This window comes from Oxyura jamaicensis, chromosome 1, assembly GCF_011077185.1.
Source record: "Oxyura jamaicensis isolate SHBP4307 breed ruddy duck chromosome 1, BPBGC_Ojam_1.0, whole genome shotgun sequence".
Taxonomy (NCBI): Eukaryota; Metazoa; Chordata; class Aves; order Anseriformes; family Anatidae; genus Oxyura; species Oxyura jamaicensis.
The window spans coordinates 161,282,664-161,309,472 of NC_048893.1; the positions used below are offsets into that span (position 1 = coordinate 161,282,664).

Consider the following 26,809-nt stretch of genomic DNA (forward strand, 5'->3'; position numbering starts at 1 on the left):
CTAGCTGGGTTAGTTTTAGTGAAGTGCATGTGAAAAATACAGCCAAAAAAACATGCTGAACAAATAATCCCCATATGGTGTGACTCAGGTAACCCAATTGTCATTTTAATTGGCTAATGGAGAATGACATATTTTCCAACTCATGTTTGTTCATCTCTTTAAATTTTCCCTGATTTAGCTTGCAAATGTGTTGATGAAAGTACCTTGTCATACCATCAGGTCTGTGCATGAGAGGAAGTTCAAATCTTTCATGGTGTTTTTTTCCTTTGGCTTTGTTCTGCTGAGAGGGCTGTCTGCTATCCTGATAGAGTATCAGGCTCAACATGAGGTGTTCCTACTGTTCTTGTGTGACTGTAAGTTGGAATAGAGTCAAGTGTGGCAGCCCCTACAAGATGAAGAATGGTAAGGTGTTGGAAGCCCTACTTAAAACTTCAGTGCATTTTCCTCTCAAAGAATAATCACAGTGTCTATATGTTCATGAAGTGTATCCTATCCATGTTGCACTGGAGGAAAATTCTTGACAAACTGATTTCCCATATTGTATAGCTTTGAGGTAACACATACTACAGCAGGCAGCTTTTCTTGGTGTTCTGGTGAACTTCAATGTGCAGGAGCAGAGCCAGTTTCAGTCAGAATTCATTTTAAAAAGATGTTTGATTTGTAGCAGTCAGGTTTGTGCAAATAGCATCAAGTCAGGGTAAACTGGGGAGCAGGGTGTTAAAAAGCATCTCTGCTTATTATATTTTTGTCTTCATGTATTGGCTTCTCTAGAGAAGATAATTCCAATGCACATTAGCATCACATTAAGCATATGGTCACAAACTCAGAAACTGATAGTAGGGGAAACTGCTACTAGGGTGTTGGAGATACAGGGTACAGTGGCTCTTGCATGATAGTAGAGATCTCCATCTCACCTAATCAACTGAGAGAAGTAAACATTTCTGTGGCACAATTGCTTTCATCCTAATTTGATCTCTTGTATTATTCTGACATTTACAGAGCTGACCCTGCCTATATATCTACCTTTCTTTCTGAGTACTAATACAGTCACTTGTGCCAGTCACTGGGAACTTCTCCATTTAGAAAGGATGAGTCACAACCCAAATGTCTCTTGACCTTCATTAAAGAACAAGCCCCAGTTGGCTAAGATTTAAATAGTTATTGTTTAAATGGCTCTAATGGTAGACACCTAAAGACAGGAGAAAAAAATGTTATTCTCCAGAGAATTTCACTGTGGGAAAAGACATGTCTTTTTTGTAGTGTTTGTGAGCATGACGAGATTTTTGTTTTTAATTCTAATAATCATTGCTATAATGCTTTATGTACAAGAGAGATGTTTTCTGCTGTAAGGAATGAACAGTATAGTAAAGTTGGGCACTAACACAATATTAATAGGTGCCTTCAGAATGTCTTTACTGCAATGTCAATCCATTTGTCTAGAGAGAAATCTAGAACAGAAGTAGTACACACAATTTTTCTTTAATTTTGACAAATGTGCAGTATTTAAGACTGAACATAAACAAGCTCAAGGATCTTTAAAAAAAAATCTTCCTAACACGGAGGTAAAGAAACATAAATCTGTGAGCATAATCTGCTTTTAAACTTCAGTTTCTGTAATTTCTGGCTTTTGTCCTCCATTTACTCTTGGAAGGCAGGCCATTGGAAGAATCTGTGTTTTTTTGTTTGTTTGTTTTTAACAGAAAAATAAAAACCATTTTTTTTTTTAAGAATGGGACAACCTTCCAGCATAGGTTTGACTTGCACTCACTTTCTCTGTTCTTTGCATTGTTATACAATACAATACAATAAGTTAACTTATTGACACTTAAATTTGAGCAGATTGCCTTTTCAAAACAGCTTCTTTTCTCATGCAGAAAGTAAAATACTTCAGAATATTCTTTGAGCAAACTAGCAGAAAGTAGAGTTATGATAAGTGACAGGATTGAGAACCAATAGAGAGGTGTAAACTGATTGGAACTAGTTTTTCTCCTTTTCTGAAGGGAGGAATATTCTGTGTTTTCAGCTTACATATAGGCTTTTGTCATCCAAAGTCCAGGAACTAAAATATTAAAATATTATTTGTCTTTTTGTACTTGACCTGGGGGATTTTGTACCATCTTAGCCCCCAAATTGCAAATTAAGTTGAGTTGAATCAGTTGCTGCCTAGGGCAATCAAAATCAGAATTTGAAATGAAAGCCAATAAGGAAAACTTTGGCAAGAGTAGCAACAGTATTTTATTCTTGAGATAGTTGGCTTGCATGGATTCAAATGCAAACTAATTCAGGTAAGTTTTGCATAATGAGTTCATGTGTATTGGAGTATTTTTTTTTTTTTTTTTTCCGAGTCTGTGGGAACACTTCAAAGAACAGTTTTTGGAAGAGATTTAGGTAATTGAAACCAAGCAGTAAGCATGTTTGCAATATGAATATTTTGTTTGTTTGTTTTTTCATCTTTTTTTTCCCCAACTTTTCTGTCTTATCTTTATACAATGCATTATCTGATAGAATAGTGAATAGGATGATGCATTGGTGAAATTGCATTTTTATTTCAGATAACTGCAACTCATAGATGATCTATACTCTTAATCCTGAGTATTTGGGTTATCTGTGACTGCTTAAGGATGAAAGTAAAAACTAAAATGTTTGGGGCATTACATTTACTTTTTATAAGAATTACATTTACTGTTTATAATACACAAGATGATTTACGCATTTTGGTTTCTGTGTTTGGTCAGTAGACAGGCTAAGTCTGGAGGGAGAACTTCTTCAGACTGAACTGTGATGCATTTGTCTTAAATATAGAGTGTTGTCATTTTCCAAAACTCCATGTCAGAGGTGCATCAAGTGATTTAAACAGTAACAGTATGTAGGTAAAGTTACTTATTTTTTTTTCTGGGAATTTTCTTGAATTATTTGGCTTGGCCTTTCATATATCTGTTTTATCAAGCTGAAATATCTTACGTAGAAGCTGTACCACAATCTAGTTGTTATTTACTTTTTTTTTTTTTTTTAAAAAAAAAGAATCCACTCTTGCAAATCATGTCCTAGTTTGCAATTCAGTTCTTAAATATCTCTTCTGTAGTTCATTAAAATTTTACATACTGTCATCTCTTTATTTGTGGTACTTCAACTGTGATGTATTTAAACTTGCTCAGTCGTGGGTGGGTTGCAGCATGAGAGAAACTACTTGTAGAATGTAGTTGAGTGGTTTTCGTTGGTTTGTTTTTCTCCTTCGTGTTGGTGCCTATGTCAGTGCATAACCAAAGAAATATCCACCCTCTGCCTTGCCCTGGTGTCTAGGCTCTATGATCCGTAGTTTACACAGCAGTTATACAATTCCTTTAGTCTGAGGTTGAGGAAAATGTCATTAAAAACTTGAATTAATGATTGGATTATTTCTGCTAGATAAACCTGTGAAATGTGTCCCATGTAGATGTTTAACCCTGTATGTTGTCCGAACAGGGACTTTATGGCCTTTTCCCTGTGAATATTTGAGGTTGAGTATCACTGCCCTGACAGGAAGGTTGTGAAAGTCTCTCTCTTTACCCGCACTGGGAGGCAGTGAAAACTCTGCTCTACTTTCCGGTAGCAATGACTGAACTCCATTTAAGATTTTGTTGTTGATGTCATTATTTTGGAGCTGCCCTTGCTTTTAGTCTCTCTGCTCGAATTAATAACCCTTTACTTTTGCAGGGAGCTGGTAATGAATGCTCAGATTGATATGCCCTCCCACCTCCATTTGGAAGTACTCACAGAGCTGTTGCTGGCCTGTCTGAGCAGAGCACTTACCTGCCTGTGTTCTAAAATCCACAGCTACCTTAAAACCTGAAGTAACCTAATTTCTTGCAAATTTGATCAAGAGTGAAGCCAGCCAATTAAATTTAAGTATGGGAGATAGGAAAATCTAGGGATAAGTATTATGCAACTCCTGTTTTCAAGTTGGGAAATGTGTAACCAAGTTAACTCAAAAGGTTTTTGCACCACCTTTCTGAACCACTTCATCACAGGATAGGTGATATTACCATTTTATTCTGACTTCATCCCGATTTTTTTTCTGTATTTTTTCATACCTTCAGATCTTATATTAAGCTATGACTTTTCTTTTTCTTTCTTACTTTCAAAATATCAATAAGAAAACTTTGCTCTCTTTTTATTGTCTGTTTCTCAAATCCTGGTGTTTTCACGGGTGCTCCTTGCTCTCTGTTGAATATGGCAAGGGGTGTGCATGAGACTTTGAAAAAAATTTCCTCTAATTACTCATCAAACAGCTCTTTGAAAGAGGAGATGATTTAATGGTAGTTGCTCAAAATGCCAGGGGATTTTTAGTAGGGATGGTGTAACAATAGAAATATAAGGCCTAAGAATGGTATGATTTGCACACTTCATGAGGTAGCACATAATGATTAATCCATCCCACTGTAAATTCTGGGACTTGAACTAAAGAGCTTAGTTCCATAGCCTAAAATAGCCAACCTCTTATTCAGACTTTCCTGTAAATTTTACTACTGTAAGTTAAACACTATTCCCAAGACTGTCTGCTTAGGGGGCACACTAGCCATGTGTAGATTTTTGTACTTGGCAGCAGAAATCAAGGTTTCATTCCCTTGTTGCATAACTTCTGTTTTAAGCCCTGGAATGACTTAGTGTTTGTGTTCTAACATATAATCTGTAGGACTTAAAATAGGGAGTAGTAGTTTCATTAGTTATTTATAAATAACATCAGTTGTTTTGGTTAATATATCCAAACAAATAAATTTCCAGGAATGGTTGGACTGAAATACTTTTTGAAAACAGTAGCTCTAGATTCTAACTTGGTTTTGTAGTCACTACTTAGGCAGCACAAACGGGTTCCTTCCTCCCACCTTCACCTTCCCAGACTCTGTAAAAGTTAGCTCAGGAAGATTGTCACTAGGTTTTCTGTTGCTCTTTTGGTTGGCACAACATGGGGCTCAACTGAGACCACTCACCAATAGTATCAAGCCTAGGGAACTGAAGCACTACAGAAACTGTATCAGGAATAGCAAATAATTTGGACTATCTGTTATGTTACCTCTATGGGCTGTCAGCCCTGGATGTTTTTAGGGGAAAGTGGGGACGCTTGCTTAACTCTGGGCACGTGAGCTTGAGGACACAATTATTTCTCTGCTAAGATGTGGAAATGGGGTCTACTACCTGTGTGTAATAGTGAGCTCAGTTTGCTTTGCTGAGGCTTATGGACATCCAGGAGCTGTTGTAGATCACTTGCATAGGGACAGCATTGATCCACCTGGACGGCCTGTCCTAGCTACATAGGTTATCATTCAGCACAGGGTATTCAGTGTGAAACGTGCTGCTTGGGATCGTGTAGCTGGAATTTCAAGAAGACACGGTCATGCATCCATTGCAAGTCTCTCCTTTTGTGCAAGCCCAATGTGGAGAGACTGGCTGCAGCTGGAAAACTGTGGTCACCTGTGACTGATGTATAATTAAAAGCATAGCAAACACTCAACTTACCGGGCTTCCTTTCATCTAACTGTTTTTAGGGACATTGTTCTGTAACATGGAAATTCTTCACAGGCTGAAGGTTTGACTGCAGCTGCTGTTGATACAGCAGTTACACCAGCGATGAAGATGAAGCTGCATACAAAACTCCCAATATTTGATGGTGTCTTCCCAAAAAGCTCATAGTTGTGTGTAATACGTAAAGCCAGCAAGGAAGCTGTGCTACAAGAAAACAGTTGGATACTTCTGTATTCAAGGTGAAGCTGCCACGCAGCACTCTACCTTCTAAAACTTTCCAGCAAATGCTTCTGCAGGTTTTGTTGTACGTTAGACAGTTTTAATAAAGACCATTTCTTTTTCCTATTTTTTTTTCCTCCAAAGATGACTTGCTTTGATCACCCAATCTGCTTCCTTTTTCCTTCAGCGATGGCGAGGGAAAGAAAAGAACATCAACTGTTTGCAGCAGTGAATCTCTAAATGCTGTGGGGGCCACGCTCACACCTCGCCGCATCTCCTGGCGGCAGAGAATATTCTTGCGGGTAGCTTCACCTATGAACAAATCTCCTTCGAAAATGCAGCGTCCAGGTTTGTGTGGACTTTTAAATAAACAAACAGTTGATACTGAATAGTTTGTACTCCAATATGTGAAGATATGAAAGGAAAAAGGGGGTCAGTTTGATGAAATTCTTTTGGTAGACCCTCAGTAGGAAGAAATTGAGCTCAGTTGAATTTTGATCTTGGTTGCTTGGAACAGAGGATTCTGTCATCAGAAATGAAACAGACTGCAAGCTGCCCTGCCTGCCCTGGTAGCAAGGAACTAAGAACTGCCTCTTGCTGACAAAGATATCCTCTTTAACAGCTAGCATTTTTTTGCTCTAGCCTGCTTTATAATAGCAGCGTTGGCAGAAAACAGTAGTTTTTCTGCCTTGTCCTTGTACTGCACATAGCATCTGTTGAGTGCGCTAATAACTCATATAGTTTTAGGTCATTTAATGTAGAAACCTGAAATCTGTGATGTAGTCCCGTTGGCAGAATTTACAGTTGTAGATCAATGACAGACTCTTTATATTCAGTGACCATACAGTACAGTAAACCTACACTGCAGCTTAGCAGATAGAGTAAATTGCTTCTATTACTGAGCCTGTGGTAAATCACAGCAGTAAACAAGTTTAACAGTAAAGGAGACTTTATGGATAAATCTCTCTTTGTAACTTTAAAAGAAACTAGCAGGGGAAGGTGTTGAAATACTGGGTAACCCTAACACCTTATTTGAAAAAAAGAAATAAAAAATCTACTATTCAAATGCCCTTTTTCTGTCTTTGGAATCAGTTTCTTACTGGTGAATATGAAAGACAGCTATTTTCATTCTGCCTTGACATAAATTTTCATGGTATGTCAAACAATCTGATTTTCATGTAATAGCCTTCTGATTCTTTGCAGATGGTCATGATGGAAGTGAATTGTTACCATTATCCCCTCTTGCTCCACCCTTGGAGGAGGACCCTCTTATTTTAGCATTGCAAAATGAGGATGGTACAGATAAAATTGGAGAGAAGAAAAACTCAGAAGAGCTACAAAGTCTGTGGAGAAAAGCCATCCATCAACAAATTCTGTTGCTTCGAATGGAGAAAGAAAACCAGAAGCTGGAAGGTTAGCTATTTAGAAAATGCCCTTAAAACTGCTACAGATTCTGCTACCTCACACTGAAAATTGTACTGGAATTGGGTGCTTCAAATATTGTTGTGTTTCTGTATCTTCTGGGTTAACAGTACTAGCATGAAATGTGTTTGCTCAGTCCTGTGTCAATTTAATGGGTTTTCTGTCCACCTGCCAACTCATTAAGTCTTCAGTTAAATAAGATTTTTTTTTTTTTTTTTCCCATGCTTTCTAGTGCATGTTAGACAAAAATTGCTACAGTCTGTGTTCTAGCTGACTTAAGTCCAAGAATTTTAATGTGAAGTGGCGTCAGGAGAATGGATGCTGTGAGAACTTTAAGTCTGGTAAACCTTGCCATCTATATCTCACTTCAGTCCTTTGCAGTTTTCTGACCAGGCTTTCTGTCTCTCATTAACCATATCATGATGGTAATGTAAACATTTGAATCCAAATAGGATTTTTGAGCAACTGACTATTGAGTTGTGGCAGAAAGTTCTTTTTTCAGATGATGAGCACTGTACACTGAAAATTAAGCCTGGTTACAGTAGGATCTGAAGTCAGCCATACTGATGTGTCAGTGGTCAGAGCTCCTGGCTGAAATATTTTATTATGACTGGTCAAGACTTTCACAAATAAACAGTAGGATATAGTATCTATCCTAGAATATAAAAGTTCTTGAGTGTAATAGACTGAATAGCTTTCAATGCAAGTTAAAATTTCAAAATATCCTCTCTGCAATTGCTGCCCTCATCTTTTCCTGCATGATGCATAACCTCATTATATGGTAGTTGGATTCTTCAAACAAAACATTATGGTCTTGTAAAGGTCAGTTAATTATTTTTTCTTCTCTAGTTTTCCTTACTGAGAAGACAAGGAAGGGAAAGAAAAACAGCAGGATAGAAATCTTTCCATGTCCCTACAGGCATACATACTTGAATGTATTTCTTACATGTGTAGCATATTATTCTGTGTGCTTTCTCTATGGCTTTTCTCCCTGTTGGTACACCCTTCTCTGGAAGATCCTAGATTCACAGGGATCATGTAGAGAGGTGTCTGTTTCAACTTAAGCCAAAATCTTTGTTTGTTATTTTGTCAAATGGCCATTTTAACATTGTGGGGTGGTAAAGCTGGATGTCTGCTGTAGTGACGGATCTCACGTTATTCCCTGTGGTAGTATGAGCTGCAGAGGGCCAAACTCTTTTTCTACACCATCCCTATGTGGCAGGAAGTACTAAATACAGTTAAGTTAGTCCAGTTCTGCCTGCCTGATTGCTCATAGTAAAAACAATTAACCTGCACATCTTGGGGATGACAAATGTAGTAACAAAACACAGCCATTTTTCTACTTGCTGCCAGGTTCCTAGCTGTGAATTTATTCACTGGATATGACTGATTTAAGGTTGGAATTGCTGTGGAATGGTTTTCAGTGATTTTCTGTTACATTTTTGTTGGTTTTATTTACAACATGTTAATAGAACCTTTTTTCCCTGTTCCTTTTGCTGTCGAGGAGACTTGAATACTATTAGCTCTTTGCATTGCAGAAGGTAAGTTCTGCGAATATCACAAACTTGGTTGTTTTTGTTGTTGTTTTATTTTCTGAGCAGCTAAAAGCTTCTTTTCCTAGTTGAATACCTATAAATGGAAGTGCTACAAGAAGTAGCAGGCCACCTAGCAATGTCTAGAACATTAACAGGGTTGGTTGCAGGTAACCAAGGTTGGCATGGTGGGTAACATTGATAATTACATTCAACAGGCAAGTTTACCAATTTGCAGCAGGGTTAACTGCAGAGCCAAAGTATAGTGAATGATAACCAGTGCACTTAATTCTGGAATTCCTTGTTGCCCAGAGATATGTTACTTTTGTCTTGAACCTGCCACAGACTTCCATACTGCTTGTAAGAATGAACCTTCTCAAATGAAGTAATAGAGCAATTGGACTGCAAGTTCTTCTGGTGAGACTGCATTCCTGTTTTTACAGAAGAGTATTGCACCTTGCAGAATAGTTGCCTCCTCAAGGTTCCCTATAGTCTTCAGTAGACAGGGTCTCACTTGTGTAACATAGAGCTTTTGAAAATATTTTATCACCTACCGCTTTTGAATGGGCTAGGTAATGAGTTTACAGATTCATCAATATTGGCTGTATCCAAAGTTGATTAGGTGAAGGAAATGACTGTGTTGCTTTGCAGGTTGTATAATGATGTGAGAGTTTGCTTTAACCTAGAAATGATGGTTGGGGACAGTGGTTCATCTGTAGGGGAAGGAGTCTTCTGCAAGGAGTGAGTACTGCACACAAATCAAGGCAGGTTCCAGAGATTATATTTTGAAATACACAGTTCAGTCCAATTATAAATAAACATAACTTTGTAAATTAAGAGAGATTCAGAAATAGACTCCAGTTTTTGATACCAGAGGTATGTAGAAATAGCGTGTTTTACTGCATGCATGTCATGTATAATAAAATAACTACAGTTAATTTCTTAGTAATGGAAATGGAAGCTACTCCTCCATGAAATTTCAGAGCAATCTCATGGTTTTATGTCAGAAATAGTCCTCTGGAGAAAATATCTTGCCACAGGTAGTCATGCAGCAAATCTGTTAAGTGTACAGTAATATATGTTCTGTGCTGAGGCACAGATGTTCCTTTTTGAATATGGTTCACATTGGATACCTCATTTTATTTACTTCTAATTAGACTGATGGTGCCAGATAGCAGTGCCAGCACCTCTTATGACTCTCTTAAGGGACATGTAAAAATTGGGCCCAATGTGACAGACTTCACTTTAGAAGATTTGACTAGCTTCTTTGCCTAAATCTCTAATATAAACATTAGTATGTTTGAGATTTTCTTTACTAAAACCATTCTGATGTTAAGTATAAATGAGAACAAGCATCAAATGTGTTTTTGCAGTTGAAAGCAGGAGCAGATGTGGTGAAGTTCAATGTATTGAGTGGGTTTTTGTTCTTGCCCCAAGCCTTAAAAAATGTTTTGATGTACTTCATGAATTACTAATGCTCATGACCTAGTAATAGAAGTCAAATTGCTACCTGCAGCATCTTAGGACAGAGGACTGGGCCCATCTCAACTATTAACTGATGAATTGTAGATTTTTTTTTTAAATCCCTAGTCAGATTGTCAGATATGTTTATCTAACTCAAATTATTTTTGCATATTTGGTGTTTTGTGTAGTTTCCTGAGGATATAGTTTTCTTGTGTTCTCTTCCTTTATGTTCTGTGCTGTAGCAAGCAGAGATGAGCTCCAATCAAGAAAAGTCAAACTGGACTATGATGAAGTTGGTACATGTCAGAAAGACGTCATAAATGTTTGGGATAAGAAGTTACTTAACTGCAGAGCCAAAATTCGATGTGACATGGAAGATATTCATGGCACTTTAAAAGAAGGTATTTACATAGGGTGACTGTTATCTATGAAGTCTCTTCTTTGTTATTTTTGCTGTTGCCTTCTTATACCAAAGGAAATCCACCACTAGTACCCTCTTTCCAGTAGCAGAAAATCATGAAAAAAATGCCTTTTTTGCATATATCTTCATCTCCTACTGCCAAACTGAAAATACCTGCTGTTGTGTCTGTAGCTTGCAGCGTCAGTAATGTAGAAACTTGTATAGTCATAATTCTAAAAGTAGGATCTCATCCTATTCTGCATGTAATTGTGTGTTTCTTCCTGCTGAAGGCTAACAGCTCAGAGGTGGCAAACCAGGTGACACCTGTATCTCAGATGCCTAATGTAATTGCTCATTTTGATTACTACCAAGTTGTAGTTAATGTTCAGTTAGTGGGACTGAGCTGAGTGAATACACAGTGGACAACTTCTGAAGCTGTCTTGCTCCACCCTGGTTAAGCCAAGACTTCACAAAGAAAATTCTTGCATGTTATAGCACTAAAAATATGCCCCTGCTTAGGTCTTTTGTATTGTGACTGAACTGCAGGCGTACCAAAAAGTCGTCGGGGAGAAATTTGGCAATTTTTGGCTGTGCAACATCGAGTCAGACACAGATTGCCAAACAAGCAGCAGCCTCCCGATGTCTCTTACAAAGAACTTCTGAAACAACTGACGGCACAGCAGCACGCCATCCTTGTGGATCTAGGTATGTCCATTTGTAGCTGGGAGATTTTTCAGAGATGTTCCATGTCTCTGAGTGGAAACACACCAGTCTTAATGGAACCTCTTGCTGGAGATGGATGCTACGGTATAAACACCATTTTCTGTATTGTGAGAATATGTTCTACCTATGCCATGTTGTATCATAGGAGAAGAAAATATGAAATAAGTTCAATGGATACAATCTGAAATCGGTGGTAAAATATGGATTAATTTAAAATCAACCTGCATATGAAAGCAAAGGGAAGAGGCCTATGGGAAGAGAGACGGGCTGTTTATCTGATGGATCTGTTTTTTTTTAGAGGAACTGAATATCAACTATTCCTCTCTTTACATCAGGACGAACATTCCCTACACATCCTTACTTTTCTACCCAGCTGGGAGCAGGACAACTATCGCTCTTTAATCTCCTGAAAGCATACTCTTTGCTGGACAAGGAAGTGGGTTATTGTCAAGGTATAAGCTTTGTAGCTGGAGTGCTGCTTCTACATATGAGTGAGGAGCAGGCCTTTGAAATGCTGAAGTTCCTCATGTATGACCTTGGCTTCCGTAAACAGTACAGGCCAGACATGATGTCACTACAGGTAAGTCAGTCCCTCTGTTAGAGCAAACCAGAGTTTTGAATGAGTTGTGAGCAATCAGAGGTTGCTGAAGATCTCCAGGGGCTTATAAAATTTCTTACACTGTTTTGGAGATCGTAAGGTGCAAAAAATGTAACTGTTAAACCCTTTTCTGACTCCGAATTTGCAAACAAAGAAGTTTAGAACTTGCAGACTTTTCCTGTCACACATCCCCATGATCTCCTGTTTGCAAACTCTGCTTTCTCTGCTGTTTTGCTCTTCCTTTTCTCTTCCTCACTGTTCTCTCTTCCTTATTCGAAAAAAAAACCTATCTGCTTGCATCAGTACATACAGAGTTTAAAAATAAAGTTTTGCTTTTCTTCTCTTCAAGGATTTTTCTCCTTGTAACTCAAAGACAAACCAATAGTGCCACCCAGTGGCCAGTCAATCCAGTACTCAGCAGGCCTCGTATGATCTCTCTCATCTTTTGCCCCTCTTCTCTCACATCCTTGTCTTCTCCCAGTGCCAACGGCAGCACAGAGGAAAAACAGACAAATTATTATCGTTATCATTATTATTATTAACAGGATTAGAGCACTTGCAAATTCTTTTTGCATTTCCTGTACTAAAACACAAGCAATCTTCATGCAGAATTAAATACTGTTCTGTAGAAGAAAAATGTTGGATATTTCTTTAGGATAATGAAAACTTATTACTTGACCTGCCCTTTTAATTGTCAGGAAAAATTAGTTATCTAGATTCATTATTCCATAATGACCCCATCCAATAATTGGTTTACTGCCTCTGATATTCTTCTAATTTGCCACATAAATGTGTTTTGTATCAACGTTATTCAAACCCAGCTTAATTAGCATATTTGATAATTAAAGCAAGGACTCAAATGCATGCACAAATTTAGCTATCTGACTTGAATGAGAAGCGATCTGTCTGTGGACACTGCTGACTGACAGGGAGTTTCAAGTGCAGTCAGTTTGTGGTAGGGAAAAATCATGACCACTAAAAGTAGGAAAGCAACCAGATCCAGTAAGCATTTTTCTTATTGAGCAATAGATTCATATTAAGAATAAGGCACTGTTGACAGCAAAATTGTACCTGACAGGTAATTGATATATTCCTGCTTCTCACTTTCTGCTTTTTACGAGCAACTTACTGTGGAATATAAAATCAATATAAAATCAAAATTGCAAGGAAATAATTTGCCACAGAATGGTATTTTTAGCAATGAATAGCAACTTTTAACCACTGTACTTTGCAGCCTTTGAGAGATTGTATAGCAGCACTTCTAGTATCAGTCTTAAATTACTCTGGACTCCTGGCATGCAGGAGTTGTGCTGGGAAATATGTATGTGGTACATCTCTATTGACCCATCGTATCTAATGTAGTGTGTACGGAAGCTGTAAAAAGTGATGACTGTAGCATAAGAGTCTTAAATGCAGCAAAAATAAGGCCAAGATTCAAAGGATGAAAGCTGAAATACGTAAGTTTAGGCAGAAACAGTTCAACTCTGTAGCTAAGAGTTTTGACATGTCAATGACTTTATGTTACTTGGAAAATGTGCCTTAACTTTCATTGCTACAAGACTGGAAGTTCTGGTTTGTTGATCAAGTTAGATCAACATGTTCTCTTCTCACCAGAAACTTATGAATCTGAACTGAAATGAAGCTTCATTAATTAATAATCAGGTTCAAAGTGTTTGTTGTTATTACTACTGTCTTGGTTTTAATTCATTAGGGCTAGATTGTTTATATGGGGGCAGATATCACCTGAGGCTCTAGGCAGCAATTAAGCTTCATTTTACAGTGCCATCTGTACTGAAGTTAATTTCTCTTGAGTGAAACGTGAATGGTTTGGAAAACTGAGTAAAGCTGAATTTTTTTTTTTTTCTCCCCTTCTCCCTGTGCACTATAGATTCAGATGTATCAGCTGTCAAGGCTTCTTCATGATTATCACAGAGACCTCTATAATCATCTTGAAGAAAATGAAATCAGCCCCAGTCTTTATGCTGCACCATGGTTTCTCACACTGTTTGCATCCCAGTTTCCATTAGGATTTGTAGCCAGAGTATTTGGTAAGAAAGATTATTCTATTGCAATAATAAATAGAACATGATCCACAATGTTTTCAAACTCAAAGGGAATAGTTTCCAACATACTAATGATGTTTGGGATTACTGTTGTGGGTGGCAAGTAGCAATGCTCTTCGTGCTGGGATGTCAGCTCCTTTCCACAGAGGAATACCAAATGTATTATTTGAAACATCAGACTTGAACAATTAATTATGCCTGCTGTTATTAGCCAAGATTTGACTTCTTAAGTGAGCATGGCAGCAAATTTATTGCAAATGTATTTTATGCAGCAAGTGTTCTGTCAGATCTATAGAAAAGTTTATCTTCTTGAACTTGCAAACCGAAATTTAGCACAGTGTGTGGGGGAGAGAATGTGGTTTTAAATCAGTTTTTCTGACATATTTTCTTTAAAGTGCTTTCTAGTAAAAATTCAAGTAAATTGAAACTTAAAGGTTGTTATAAGTATTTGTGTATGTTGAAGCACGTCAATGTGCATTCGGTTCCATGATACTCTTCAGAGGTCTAGTGCAGAAGCTTAATTTCTGACTGTGCCTTGTACTGTTCACAGTATCAGCAAAACAAGTACTCAGTTTTGTATTCTTTTATTGTCAATAAAAACTGCCAGCTTAATCAAATCACTAGTAATGCAGCTTTTTATTTTTATTTTTTTTTTATTATTTTTATTATGTTAGACTTGCTATATTAAAATATGTCTGTTGTTCCTTGGTGCATATTATATGCTTCCTTTTTAAATAGACATTTTTTTTCCATATGCATTTTTTCATAAAAAGACCTTTTGTACTTTCTTAAGAAATACACATCTTCTGTCTCATGTTTTATTACTGAAAGGTGTTTTCTTTCCACTTTTTTAGTTGTTTGGTGAAGGTTTTCTTGTTTGTTTGCTTGGTTTTGACCTAATAATTTCTCCATTCCCCAGGTGTTTTTACAGCAAACATTTTTTGACTATTTGAATGAACAAATGATTGCTGTATCTGTTTTTCAGTGGTATTCATGTGATTGATGCATGTCTTTGCTAGTAAGATTATTGAATTCCTGGACACTCAACACTTTGGTTTTGTGTGTTTGTGTTTTTGTATTTTCTTTTTGGTTTTATTCTTCAAAACAAACATGGTTTTTTTTTTTTGATCTTTAATTTATTTTTTATTTTTTATTTTTCAACTTCAGTGGGCTTCTAATATGGAAAACTGATTTTTTAGGGGTGTGGAGAGCCAGTATTTATTCCACTATAAATGAGCTGAGCAAGGCATGTTTCATTTTAAAACGGAAAATTCAGTGTGCTGTTTTCTTCCTAATGCTTGGGATTCCTGCATTTTCAGTGTCTTATGAGCAATTGTCAAATACCAATAACAGGTGGTTAATATCTACCAATCACAAATTACATGCTTATAGAATGCACTTAAGCTGCTTGAACGTGCATCATAGAGAAGGGAGAGATTTGGGAACTGTGTATGAGAAAGATGATTGCCGTACTGGAGACCTGGGGCTACCCTGTGATACCAGATTAGGACCAGGGATGACTTTGCTGTATCAGTATCAGAAGTTGAGGATGTCAAGAAGCTGCTTTTGGTGGTGTGACAGAACCTAACAGTACAGGAAGCTTATTTGAACTGCTCACGTGTTGGGTTCATCTGTTGTTACAAGCCCAGTGCTGCTGCCAAGACAGTGTTTTTAGTTACAGTGATCAAGCTTCTAGTTTCTGTCAGTCAATTTCTGTCTAACAGTCTGTCTCTGACTTCTGTAGGGCCTGGACTTTCCTCTCATATCCATGCAATTATAATATAATTACCTCAAAGTAACGATTTGAGGCTTATATTATAGCCATTTTGATAGCTATGATGGATTTCAAAAAAAGCGTGATTGATATTGGAAGCTTCACAATCATTTTTAAGGACTAGCTTCTGCCTGTAGAAAACAGTGAAACATCAGTATGATGTGATGTGACCCACTTCCCAATTGTTTTTCAGTTATAGGTGCATTTAAACACAGTTAGCAGTTAGCTTACAGTCTATAGCCTACAGTAGACAGTAATTAAATGTTTATTGCAGACAACCACTACAGACGTAAAAAGAATACAGTACTTTCTTTAATGCACTCTTACATCTGTAAGATGACGGGAGATGCTTTTATATGTTTCAGCCTCATGCTGAAATAAAACAGATTGCACTTCTTCTGAACTGAATAGATTTGCAGTAGGTTTGCTTAAAAAGAAAAAAAAAAATCTCAGCAAATACATGCTTATGCAATTGCTTTAGCTCTCATTTTCAAGGTATTTTAATTATTTTCTTTTTTAGACATTATTTTCCTTCAAGGAACAGAAGTCATATTTAAAGTAGCACTGAGCCTTCTTAGCAGTCAAGAGACCTCTATAATGGGATGTGAGAGTTTTGAGAATATTGTTGATTTTCTTAAGACCACTATTCCAGACATGACTCAGCCTCAAATGGAAAAAATTATTACCCAGGTACAGTCGTTTTTCTCTTGCTATGTTTTTTTTTTTTTTTTTCCCCATTTAGTTTACTGTTAAAAGACCATGCCTAAGGTATATGTAAAAGTCTTCTAACTATGTTCCTTTTGGTATGAAATGCAAATAAATTGTCTTCCTGTAACTGGTGTAGAAAAACAACAGGAAACGCAACTGTGCTGGTGATGGAGAACTGGCACAGGTTGCCCAGAGTGGCTGTGGAGTCTCACTGCTTGGAGATCTTCAAAAGCTGCCTGGGTCTGGTCCTGGACAACCTGCTCTGGGTGGCCCTGCTTGAGTGCAGGGGCTTAGACCAGATGACCCCAAGAAGTCCCTTCCAACCAAAACCATTCTGTGACTGTGTGATGACCTATTTTCAATGGTGTTTGAACTACAGTTTTAGCAAGACTTTGGTTGCTACCTCAGCATAAGTATAAAGGATACCTAGAGTTTTTTTTTTTTTTTTTTTTTTTTTTTTTTCTTTTAGTGTGTGTGTGAGTGCCCCAGCTATTAGGGAAACATGACTTTGCTTATCCGTTTCACATCATTATCAGAATGGTAAAAGCAGCCTATCTTCCAAACCTAAACCCAGCTGTCACTCCCTGCTAGTGGGTGAGCAGTCCAATAATTTATGACAGGAAGCAGAATTTGCTGAGGCAGCATTACACTAATGTCTCCTCCTGATCCTTTGATCTCCTGGCTGCATAAGACTAGTTTCCACTGTAGAGACTCAACACCTTCAACTTAAAATACCATGGATTAGGAGGTTTGTGAAGCCCTGCATTTGTGGTCTGTATTAAAATCAAGGTCAAGCAAACTTTTACTGTTCTGTTGTACAGGCACCTTCTGTCCTCCTGGGGATTGCTTTCAGAGTGTCTTGGTACAACTTCCCCTTCTCACCCTAACTCTTCTTGTAGGTGTCACACCTATACCTGTCAGGTGCTTGCTGATAGATGTAAAAGCTCCTCAGGAGTGACCCCTGCCTTTCTTGGGTAAGAGAAAGGAGGACTGGAATATTTCATCCGTGTAATTGAAACTTGATGGCAAAGGGTGAGAATGGAAGATAACAAATAATTGTTGATGTTGATGTAAGGAAAGCACCTGTTGAAGTTTCCTGTGAAGTATATAGTCAGTGACTGGGATTTTCATTTCTTCACCTCGTCTTCCTTTGCAACGAAGCTGCAAATTGAACATGAACATTAGTCTAGTACCTTAACTGTTCACCCATGAGCAGCCTTCTCTGTTCAGGTGGCAAATCAGAGATAAGAGTTCTAGAAAACCATCTGCATATGTAGGACCTCAGTTAATACTTACATATACCTGTGGCTTCATTAACACTCAAATGTTTCAAGTGTTGTCAGTTAATTCATTTTTAGACATCATGCAAATCTTCAGTTCCTCATTGCATTGACTGTGATCATAATGCTAAGCCTGTGTCAGGCACTTTAGAGTCTATCTTCACAATTCAGCAATTCTGGCAGTGATGGAGATGGCAGTTCATTTTTGATACTGTTGGAAATTAAAAATCTGTCCCAAATTCTGTGTGGGTTGCAGAGCATCCATGCTGTGATGAGGATGGTACAAGTGGCTTTGTGCAGAGCCCTATCTGATTGAGTAAGGAACAGTTTACGTTGCCTGAGCAGAGGTGGGTGTTTTTATACATGGGCCAGCATAGCTCTGAGATGAAGGTCACCTGCTTGCCTATTGTATGATGCCATGCTGATCAGCCTTCTGGATCTGCATGCACATGCCCACTGCTTACATCATATTGCTCCTAGCTAGGTGGGCTGCAGGTGGAATTCCTTTGGCTGTCTCAGCGTTGTCGTTCCCAGTACATTTGTGATGGATGAAAGAAAAATGCAGATATGCAGGACTGTAATATTCAGATAACGAGTCAGCTGGGTTGATACTTCAAGGAAAATGGCACTTGCCTAGCTTGAACACCATATGCACTTTAAAGTTCTGTCTCATTTGAATAACCTGAAGAATGATGAACATAAGGCGGAACCTGTTTTGTTGAGGGATCTGTGTGTGTCTTTTGATGGTGAAATGTTTGTGACTTCTAAAATAAGGAATAGAATTCATGTTGCTGTAAACACTCTTCTCAGCCTAAACTATTTGGTAACTTTCAGAAGCTGAGAGGCTGTGACTAGATGTATAAATAATGAAGGGCACATGGCCCCATCAGTGTGAGGTGTTAGGTCCCATAGTCTTTATTCAAAATGCTTAGGTGTTTATTGCCAGAATATCCTAATAGGAAAGTAGTATGTCTAGAGACAGCACAGAGAAACCAAAACTATGAAGAATCTTTTATAAAAGTCTATATGGACATTTGGAGTTAAGAGATCCAATTTTGAGAGAGGTGATCTGGTGATTCCTGGATTGTTTTCCTTTATTTTTCCGCGTTTTGAGATCTTGCTCCCATCACAGACAGATGATAGTTCAAAAATTAAAAACTTCTTCAACTTCTTAATATTTCCATACAAGAGGTGATAAGCCTTGGTTCTATTATAAAGTTATTGGATTAAATACGACTTTACTGATATATCTGATAGCAAGAGGTAGTATTTGGCAGCCATTCAAGTGGTGATCTAATTTATTCTAAAGTCTACGATGCATTGTGGCTACAATGAGAACTCTATATGCCAGAAAGCTCTTGCTTTAAAATACTTATTATTATTATTTATGAACGGAGCAGGTAAAAAATAAGTTAATCACACAGATTTGCCTCTTAGCAAACTTTCAAATGGAACAAGTGCATTCTGTCTCTGTAGTCAAAAACTCTTTTCTCTCTCATGACAGGTGTTTGAGATGGATATTTCAAAACAGCTGCATGCCTATGAAGTAGAGTACCATGTTCTGCAGGATGAACTCCAGGAAAATGTGAATCCCTGTGATGAAGGTGAACCACTGGAGAAGCTGGAGAGGGCAAACAGCCATCTGAAAAGGCAAAACATGGATTTGTTGGAGAAGCTACAGGTAAATGACTTACGACCTCTCCACAACTTTGTGATCTTTCCTATGATTCAGCCAATAGGGAATTGTTTTTTTCTAAACAACACAGAATTAGTAAGTACAGAAGTCTCTTAATTGTAAAACCTTATGCAGCTAAGCATTTCTCTCTAATACACTTATTTGCTTCTGTTAGATGTATTTTTAACTCTTTTGGGATTCCTTCTACTCTTCCTTCTTGTTTTAGATTTCTTTTTTCTTGAAACATTTCTCTACTTACTTCCCTTGAAAACTGTTGGCTAATTTTTATGTATCTTGTTCTAAAAATCAGTTGTCTATCCCTTCATCACCTTGCTTCCGTGCTGAAAAATTTCAAGAAATAATCCATAGTTCAGTAGCCTTGCTTTCTCCATACCCTTGTAGGCGGTATTGTTCTGTTTGTATCTACTGAAGCAGATAGTCATACTTTTGTTTTGAAAGGTGGTTTCTCCAAGCAGACTTTAATATAGCTAAGTGCTCCCGAGACCTTGCTTGATTCAGTTGTGCTTTAAAAAGCCTTCTCTTTCTCTTTCATTCTTTACCCTTTCTCCAATTGCCTGGCCAAGATTTGTTTCAGGTTTCCCTAAGTGTATTCTTGCATTTTCCTGGAAGATAAGTTATTCTTCTTGCATCACCAGGCCATTCTTGATATAATTGTTATTTGAACAAGCGCTGTGAAGTTCTTAGAGAGTACCTTCAGCTTCAGAAACCTGAAAATGAAGCAGAAAGGAAAAAAAAAAAAAAAAAAAAAAAAGTAAAGATCAAGTTGGCAATCACCAACAGTATGAAGTTCAACAAGAGCAAGTGATGGATTCTGCACCTGGGAAGGGGCAACCCTAACCCTGGCTGTACATGAAGACTGGGGGATGAGAAGCCGGAGAGCAAGCAGCCCAGAGGAAGGGGATCAGGGTGGGAGCAGCAGAGCAGTGGTTAACAGCAAATTGAATATGAGCCAGCAGTGTGCCCTGGCAGCCCAAAGGGCCAGTTGTGTCCTGGGGTGCATCAAGCACAACATTGTTAGCTGGTCAAGGGAAGTGAGTGTCCAGCTCTGCTCTGTGCTGGGGCAGCCTCACCTCTAGTACTGTGTGCTGTTTGGGGCACCACAATATGAGAAAGACATAAAACTATCAGAGAGTGTTCAGAGTAGGGCTACAAAGATGGTGAAGTGCCTAGAGGGCAAGATGTGTGAGGTCCCTTGGTTTGTTCAGCCCAGAGCAGAGCAGGCTGAGGGGAGGCCTCATGGCGGCCTGCAGCTCCCTCACGAGGGGAGCGGAGGGGCAGGCGCTGAGCTCTGCTCTCTGGGGACAGCGACAGGACCCGAGGGAATGGCACGGAGCTGGGACAGGGGAGGGTCAGGCTGGGGATTAGGGAAAGGTTCTGCACCCAGAGGGTTCAAGAAGTGTTTGGACAATGCTTTCAGACTTATGGTCTGATTTTTAGGTGGCCCTGTGTGAAGGCAGGAGTTGGACCCAATGATTCTTGTGGATCCCTTCCAACTCAGGATTTTCTGTAATTCTATAATTCTAAGTCATTATTTTTCTTTTTATGGGCTGAGGGTGCTGTGCTCTGTTCTTTGAGTATTATTGAAAACTGGGATCACTTTTTAATTACCATTGGTAATTAAATTATTATTATTACTATTTTTCATTGCTACCTGAGCCTTTATCTCTGTTCTGAACATGGACATAGACGCACCAAGGGCATAGAATAATTACGAGTGAATAACGTTGTCTCCATTCCTCTTTTTCTCTTCATGCTTCTGTTATTCTAGACTATCATGTTATAATGCATCTTCATCGGTTCCTTAAGCTCTTTGTCTTTTTGTTTGCATGACTTCTTCATTGCTGTTCTTTGCTTTGGCCTTTATCTAGGAATGATCAGCATTCCCCCACTTCTTGCAGAGATGCATTAAACACTTCTGAGGTCCAGGGTTTCTGATATCTAGTCAGCATTCTTTCCCCAGAGGAAGCTGTAGGTCTTTTGTTGAAGGGTAGGGATCACAGTCTGCTAAGCAACTGAACTTTTAGGTTCTCTTCCCTTCTCGCCTCTCCATCCCGATAATTTTATTCCATGGGGTTACCATTGCTCCCTCACTGAGAAACAGTCTTTTTCCAGTGCTACTCCAGCTGCTGATTTCCTTTTTTCCCCTGCAACTTCAGTTCATTGTTGCTCCCAAATTTTGCTTGCTTGCTGCAGCATATCTCCTTCCCTCTGCAAAGCTTTCAGAAATCCTTCATATTAATCCAGCACCTCTAAGGAGATCCTGTGTATGATGCACAGTAGGTGTTCCTCGTATCATCTGCCTACACAGATGTTTCTAGAGACATTTATGTAGCCATGCTGTGTTGTTACCAAATAACATGCTGTAAGACAAAAAAAAAAAAAAAAAAAAAAAAAAAAGTTGTTCAGATTGTCTTGATTTATTAAAAAGATAATGTTATTGTTTATAGGTTGCTCATGCTAAAATTCAGAGTCTGGAATCCAGCCTGGAGACTATTTTGACTCGAGAGAGCAAGATGAAGACTGTAATTCAGTCCCTGGAACAGGAGAAGATAACATATCAAAAGACTCTTGAGCAGATAATGAAATATTTGCCTACAGAAGCATTGTCTGACTGTGAACTACTCCTGAAGGAAGTAAACTACAATCCAAATAATAAAACAAAATGAGGAATAAGCCATAAACCAGGGTTTTCTAGGCAGCATTTTGTCAAATATTAAGGGAAAGAAAAATGAGTTTGCTGCTTTCAGAGGACTTAGCAATAGGCAATTATTATCCAAAACTAGTGCTGGGACACTCATAGCTACAGATGGGCCTTCAAATCTCAGTATGCAAATTCAGGCTATTATTTTTTTTTAATGATTATGTAAATAAATCACAAGGGAGAAATAAAGGATTCTCACATGTAATTATGATGAGTAGATGTATATTTAGAGTTGACCTAACGGAAAAGATAAATTTTAGTAGTCGAAGCCAAGGTAATGGTAAACTACAATTTCACTCTGGATGTGCTTGTCTCATAGTGAAATGAAGATAGCGTGTCTTTATATATAAATACATATATATATATATATATATATATATGTTGAATAATACTTGAAGAAGAAAAAAAAAGAATGTAATTGCCCTCCAAAGAGCAGCATGTTTCACATCTTCTGTGGAAAATCTCTGTGAACTCATGCGTGCCTCCCTTTTAATTCTACTGACGTGTGCATAGACCAGTAATGCAGAATAAGTATCATGACCTGGTTCATACAGGAAGAACTCTAGTGCCATACACTGCCTGGGCTGTACCAGTCAGCAATGTAATTCCACACGCATGTTGGACCTGAAAAAAAGCATCACATCATCGCCAAGCCTCCATAACTCTGACTTAAGAAATAAATATCTATACACACACACAGAACTTTTAAAAGTAAGAGCTAAGAGTGATACCTTCTTCCTGGCTTGCTTGTTTCTACCTGTATTGGCATTGTTCAGTGATGATGGGTGGAAGGAAGTAAAGCTGTGGAATGGTATTTATTCTGATGTTAATTTTCTGCACGATACATGCTGTCATAAGATTTAGGCATATAAAAGGTTCTCATTTAACCAAAGAAATATTGCAAGAAGCCTTGTCTTATCATAATGGGAGCCAGAAAGCTAATATGTAATTTTGTTTGAAGAGAAAATTGAGGTAGGTTGCAGAAAGAAGAGCGTAAGTGCACTGAGAGAGGACCAAGCAAGTTGCAAATATTATGTACACATTTCAGTGGATATAAATTTCAAGGGGGATTATGAAGTACAGGTGCAGTTTAATAATATTTAAGGTTATTCCTGTTTTAATCCTGCGTTGTGGACATTTTTTTTTTTTTTTAAGAAAAAAGTCATGAATTTGTGTGTTCTGAGCAGAAGGTGAGGTAAGCTCTGGTCATTTTGCGGGAGAAAATATCTTTATAACAGTATAAAAAGATGCATTTGGATTTGAAAATGTTTTGAAGTGGAATTTTGGAGAAGTCTTAGACAAATTTGTAATAGACACGTATTTTGGAGTGCATGTCTGAACTGTTAATCGAGTGTTACCGTGGCTCATGTTATCTCTTACCGTTCATACTGTATTTCAGGAAACACTTTTTCTTTTTTAAAGAAAGCAATTAAGCAAAGTGCCAAATCCAGCTGTGTCTTTATGCATAAGATTGTCCAATTTAGAAAGCAAGTACTGAAAGAGTATTACGCTTTATTTTAACATAAATAAAAGTGAGGAACAACAATGCTGATTTGCTGCACACTGCTGCGGAACTTAGGGGTTTGGGGTCTCTTGGGTTCTTTTGTTGTTGTTTTTTTTACTTCCATGGTGTTTTACTTGATTAAAAATATTGATTTACTTAATGGTCTTTCTTTTTACAGTTGGGGTGCAAGGTCTTAACACTGTGTATAAAATTATGTGGAATTTGTCTAGATATTTCAAGAGTATTGTATTGTACCAAGTGGGAAAATGCCAAGTGAAAGGCAGTTCTTTGCTGTTTTGTTCAAAGTAAGTTTTAGCTGATGTGTATATACAAAGCCAATCCCAGGAACTGCAGTAGTGTGTATTACAAAGAATCAAGGTTATTCAGATGCATCTTTTTTGAAGATGCACCAAATGTGCTTTATCTTCTGTTTCACTTATCAAATTTTTCATGTAATGCCTGGAGAAATTCCAATAAATGTCATTGCTGCATTTCCCATGGCCTCAGGCTTCTTCTGTTTTTTCAGACTTCAGATACCAATCTCATTGGTAGTAGTACTGTTTACGTGAAAGATGAAAAGGATTTGCTTAGTTTCTAGTTGTGATAAAATGGGATTTATAGAAGGACATGGGGAATATAGAAATTCTTAGCAGGAAAATATTTTTCATTGTTCTTAATGAATTACAAGGTATTTTTCTTCTGTAGAAGTACATTTAGTGTATAAGTATGTTGAGAATGGTACTTTGAACTCTACACTGTACATCTAGCTTGGAAGGAGTAGGGATCATATCAACAAGTAGGAATAAACTACAGAAGTGAAAATACTCTGAGGTAAGTGTCTCATGACATTGGGATATTTTTGGTAGACTTTCTGTTCGGGACACAAGTGTGGCTGGTTATCTCTAGGGTGTCTAGCTTGAAACCTACAATCATGCAGATATGCTGCAGACCTTAAGATAAATAGCTAACAAATAACAATATGATCTAGAATACTGTGCATAGGATGTGTGTTTGTCTCCATCTGTTCATTTTTCCCTCTCTATCTTAGAGGCTACTTTATGGGGTTTAGTAGCAGCTGTGTTAAAGTGCAGAGGGAAGTCTAAGGTGCAATATGCCAGAGACAGAGCCACAAAAATGTGTGCTTGGGAGAAAAGATGCTTCCTGGGTTTGGTCTTTTTTTTTTTTTTTTTTTTTTTTTTTTTTTTTTTCCTTGTATCTTGCTTTTCTGCTAGGGGAAAAATGTTTTCACAATAAAGCTATTGTTCTGCCTCAGCTAAACACAATAGCACTCTTGATTTTGAGGGTCAATGTGCTGAGAACTAACTTAGGAGGAAAAAGTATCCACTGTTTTCAGGAGCAGCTAATTTAAATTGGTTTCTGCTGGCAGAAGGCTTTCTTGAAAGGTCTGGGAAGAGATCCATCTTTGTAGCTAGCAAACTAGCTTGTAAATGAAGAACACTACACTGCCAGGAGTACAGTTGAAATAGGTCAGTCTGGTAAGAAGGGCTAACATAGAGAACTCTCTGGTATTCACTTCTTTTATGGATGGAAATCTTGGCTGAAAAGCTATCCCCCACCTAACCCCAAGAGAGGAATATTTATGTGGAATGGAATAGAATAGAATAGAATAAAATAAAACAGCTTGGGTTGGAAGGAACCTTAAAGCTCATCTAGTTCCAACTTCTCCTGCCATGTGCAGGGATGCCACCCACTAGATCATATTGCCCAGGGTGCCATCCAACCTGGCTTTTGACACCTCTAGGGATGGGGTATCCACATCTCTGGGCAGCCTGTGCCAGTGCCTCACCACCCTCTGAGTGAAGAATTTCTTCTTTGCATCTAATCTAACTCAACTGGTTTAGTTAAAAAGCATTCCCCCTCGTCCTATCATTATCTGCCCAAGCAAAAAGTCACTCTCCATCTTTTTATAAGCCCCCTTTAAGTATTGAAATGCTGCAATGAGGTCACCCCAGAGCCTTCTCTTCTTTAGGCTGAACAGACCCAGATCTATCAGCCTTTCTTTATAGGAGTGATACTCGAGCCTTCTGATCATCTCTGTGGCTCTCCTCTGGACCTCGCTCTAACAGCTCCACATCTTTCTTGTGCTGGGGACCCCAGACCTGGGCACAGCACTCCAAGTGAGGCCTCACAAGTGCAGAGCAGAGGGGGACAATCACCTCCCTCAACCTGCTGGCCACCCCTCTGTTGATGCAGCCCAGAATGCTGTTGGCCTTCAGGCCTACAAGCACGCACTACTTGCTTATGTTGAGCATTTTGTCCACCAGAACCCCCAAGTCCTTAACGGCAAGGTAAGGTAAGGTGCATTTAATTTTTTAAGTTTTTTTTTTTTTTTTTTTTTTTTTTTTTTTTTCTTCCCACTGTTCTGTAAAAATTTTATTACTGAAAAAAAAATATTCTAATAAATGGCGTATTCCAGTTGAGGGTCTGACTTGAAAGAACAGTCTGATACGTCTACCTAATCTTAAGTGGGATGATTATCTCCTGTTCAGCATGACCCTGCTTAGCTTAATATCATTACTGCAAGAAAGCAAAGCAATTTGCAATTAGAGCAATTAGAGCAGTTTGTTCTAAGAATTTGATATCATTAGTATGATCCAGAGGGTCTAAATTTGGACACTTAATCAAAACCTAAAACTACATAGGTATTAGTGTAAATAGCCTTTTGTGCTTTGAGGTGACTAACCCAGGGTGCGGTTAATAGTGAATATCCACTCAATCTACATAGTTGTTATAGATGGTTGTTGACAGGCAGTTCAGTCTGTAACATTTTAAGCTTTTTGCCAGGCTATACCATCACTTTGAAGGATTATAATTGATTCTGTATTTCCATATTTCAGCTTCTATGATCATTGTTAACTATTCAATGCCTTCAATATATGCTTTGCCCTCATCAGTCTTTCTAGTGACTAGAACAAAATTTATTTTAAAAAAAAAAAAAAGAAAGAATAATGTTTAGCTATATCCTTCCCCCAGATATCTTGCAAGCAAGGGATAGAGTTTACATGCCTAAAGTTTAATACATCTGATCATTCAAAATTTAGGGATTAAAGCAGAGATTACCGCATGCCTTGAGCAGTTTATGGTTTGTGAGCTGACTGGCTTGCAATGAAGGAGAATCTGGATGGATTGGTACTTGGTGTTTTTAATTTCAATATTAACCTTAATCCTGGACCAAAGGAAGGAGCTGGTAATGCTCCATTACCAA

General features: G+C 38.1%; 1 protein-coding gene across 4 annotated transcripts in view; it reads left to right on the plus strand.

The window, feature by feature from the left end:
- TBC1D4 (TBC1 domain family member 4) overlaps window positions 1–24,078 on the plus strand; it is a 108,858-nt gene extending 84,780 nt beyond the window's left edge. For 2 of the 4 annotated variants that reach the window (XM_035320603.1, XM_035320611.1), the window contains 9 exons: window positions 5,906–6,066; window positions 6,922–7,131; window positions 10,379–10,537; window positions 11,083–11,241; window positions 11,595–11,839; window positions 13,746–13,905; window positions 16,215–16,384; window positions 19,187–19,363; window positions 21,826–24,078. In XM_035320603.1, coding sequence (XP_035176494.1) covers window positions 5,906–6,066; window positions 6,922–7,131; window positions 10,379–10,537; window positions 11,083–11,241; window positions 11,595–11,839; window positions 13,746–13,905; window positions 16,215–16,384; window positions 19,187–19,363; window positions 21,826–22,044 — 1,660 coding nt within the window. In that variant the 3' untranslated portion in view covers window positions 22,045–24,078. Of the gene's footprint in view, window positions 1–5,905; window positions 6,067–6,921; window positions 7,132–8,678; window positions 8,682–8,732; window positions 9,414–10,378; window positions 10,538–11,082; window positions 11,242–11,594; window positions 11,840–13,745; window positions 13,906–16,214; window positions 16,385–19,186; window positions 19,364–21,825 lie in introns of those variants that run through there. The other 2 variants (XM_035320595.1, XM_035320620.1) reach the window with 2 other exon arrangements.
- The last annotated feature ends 2,731 nt before the right edge of the window (window positions 24,079–26,809 follow it).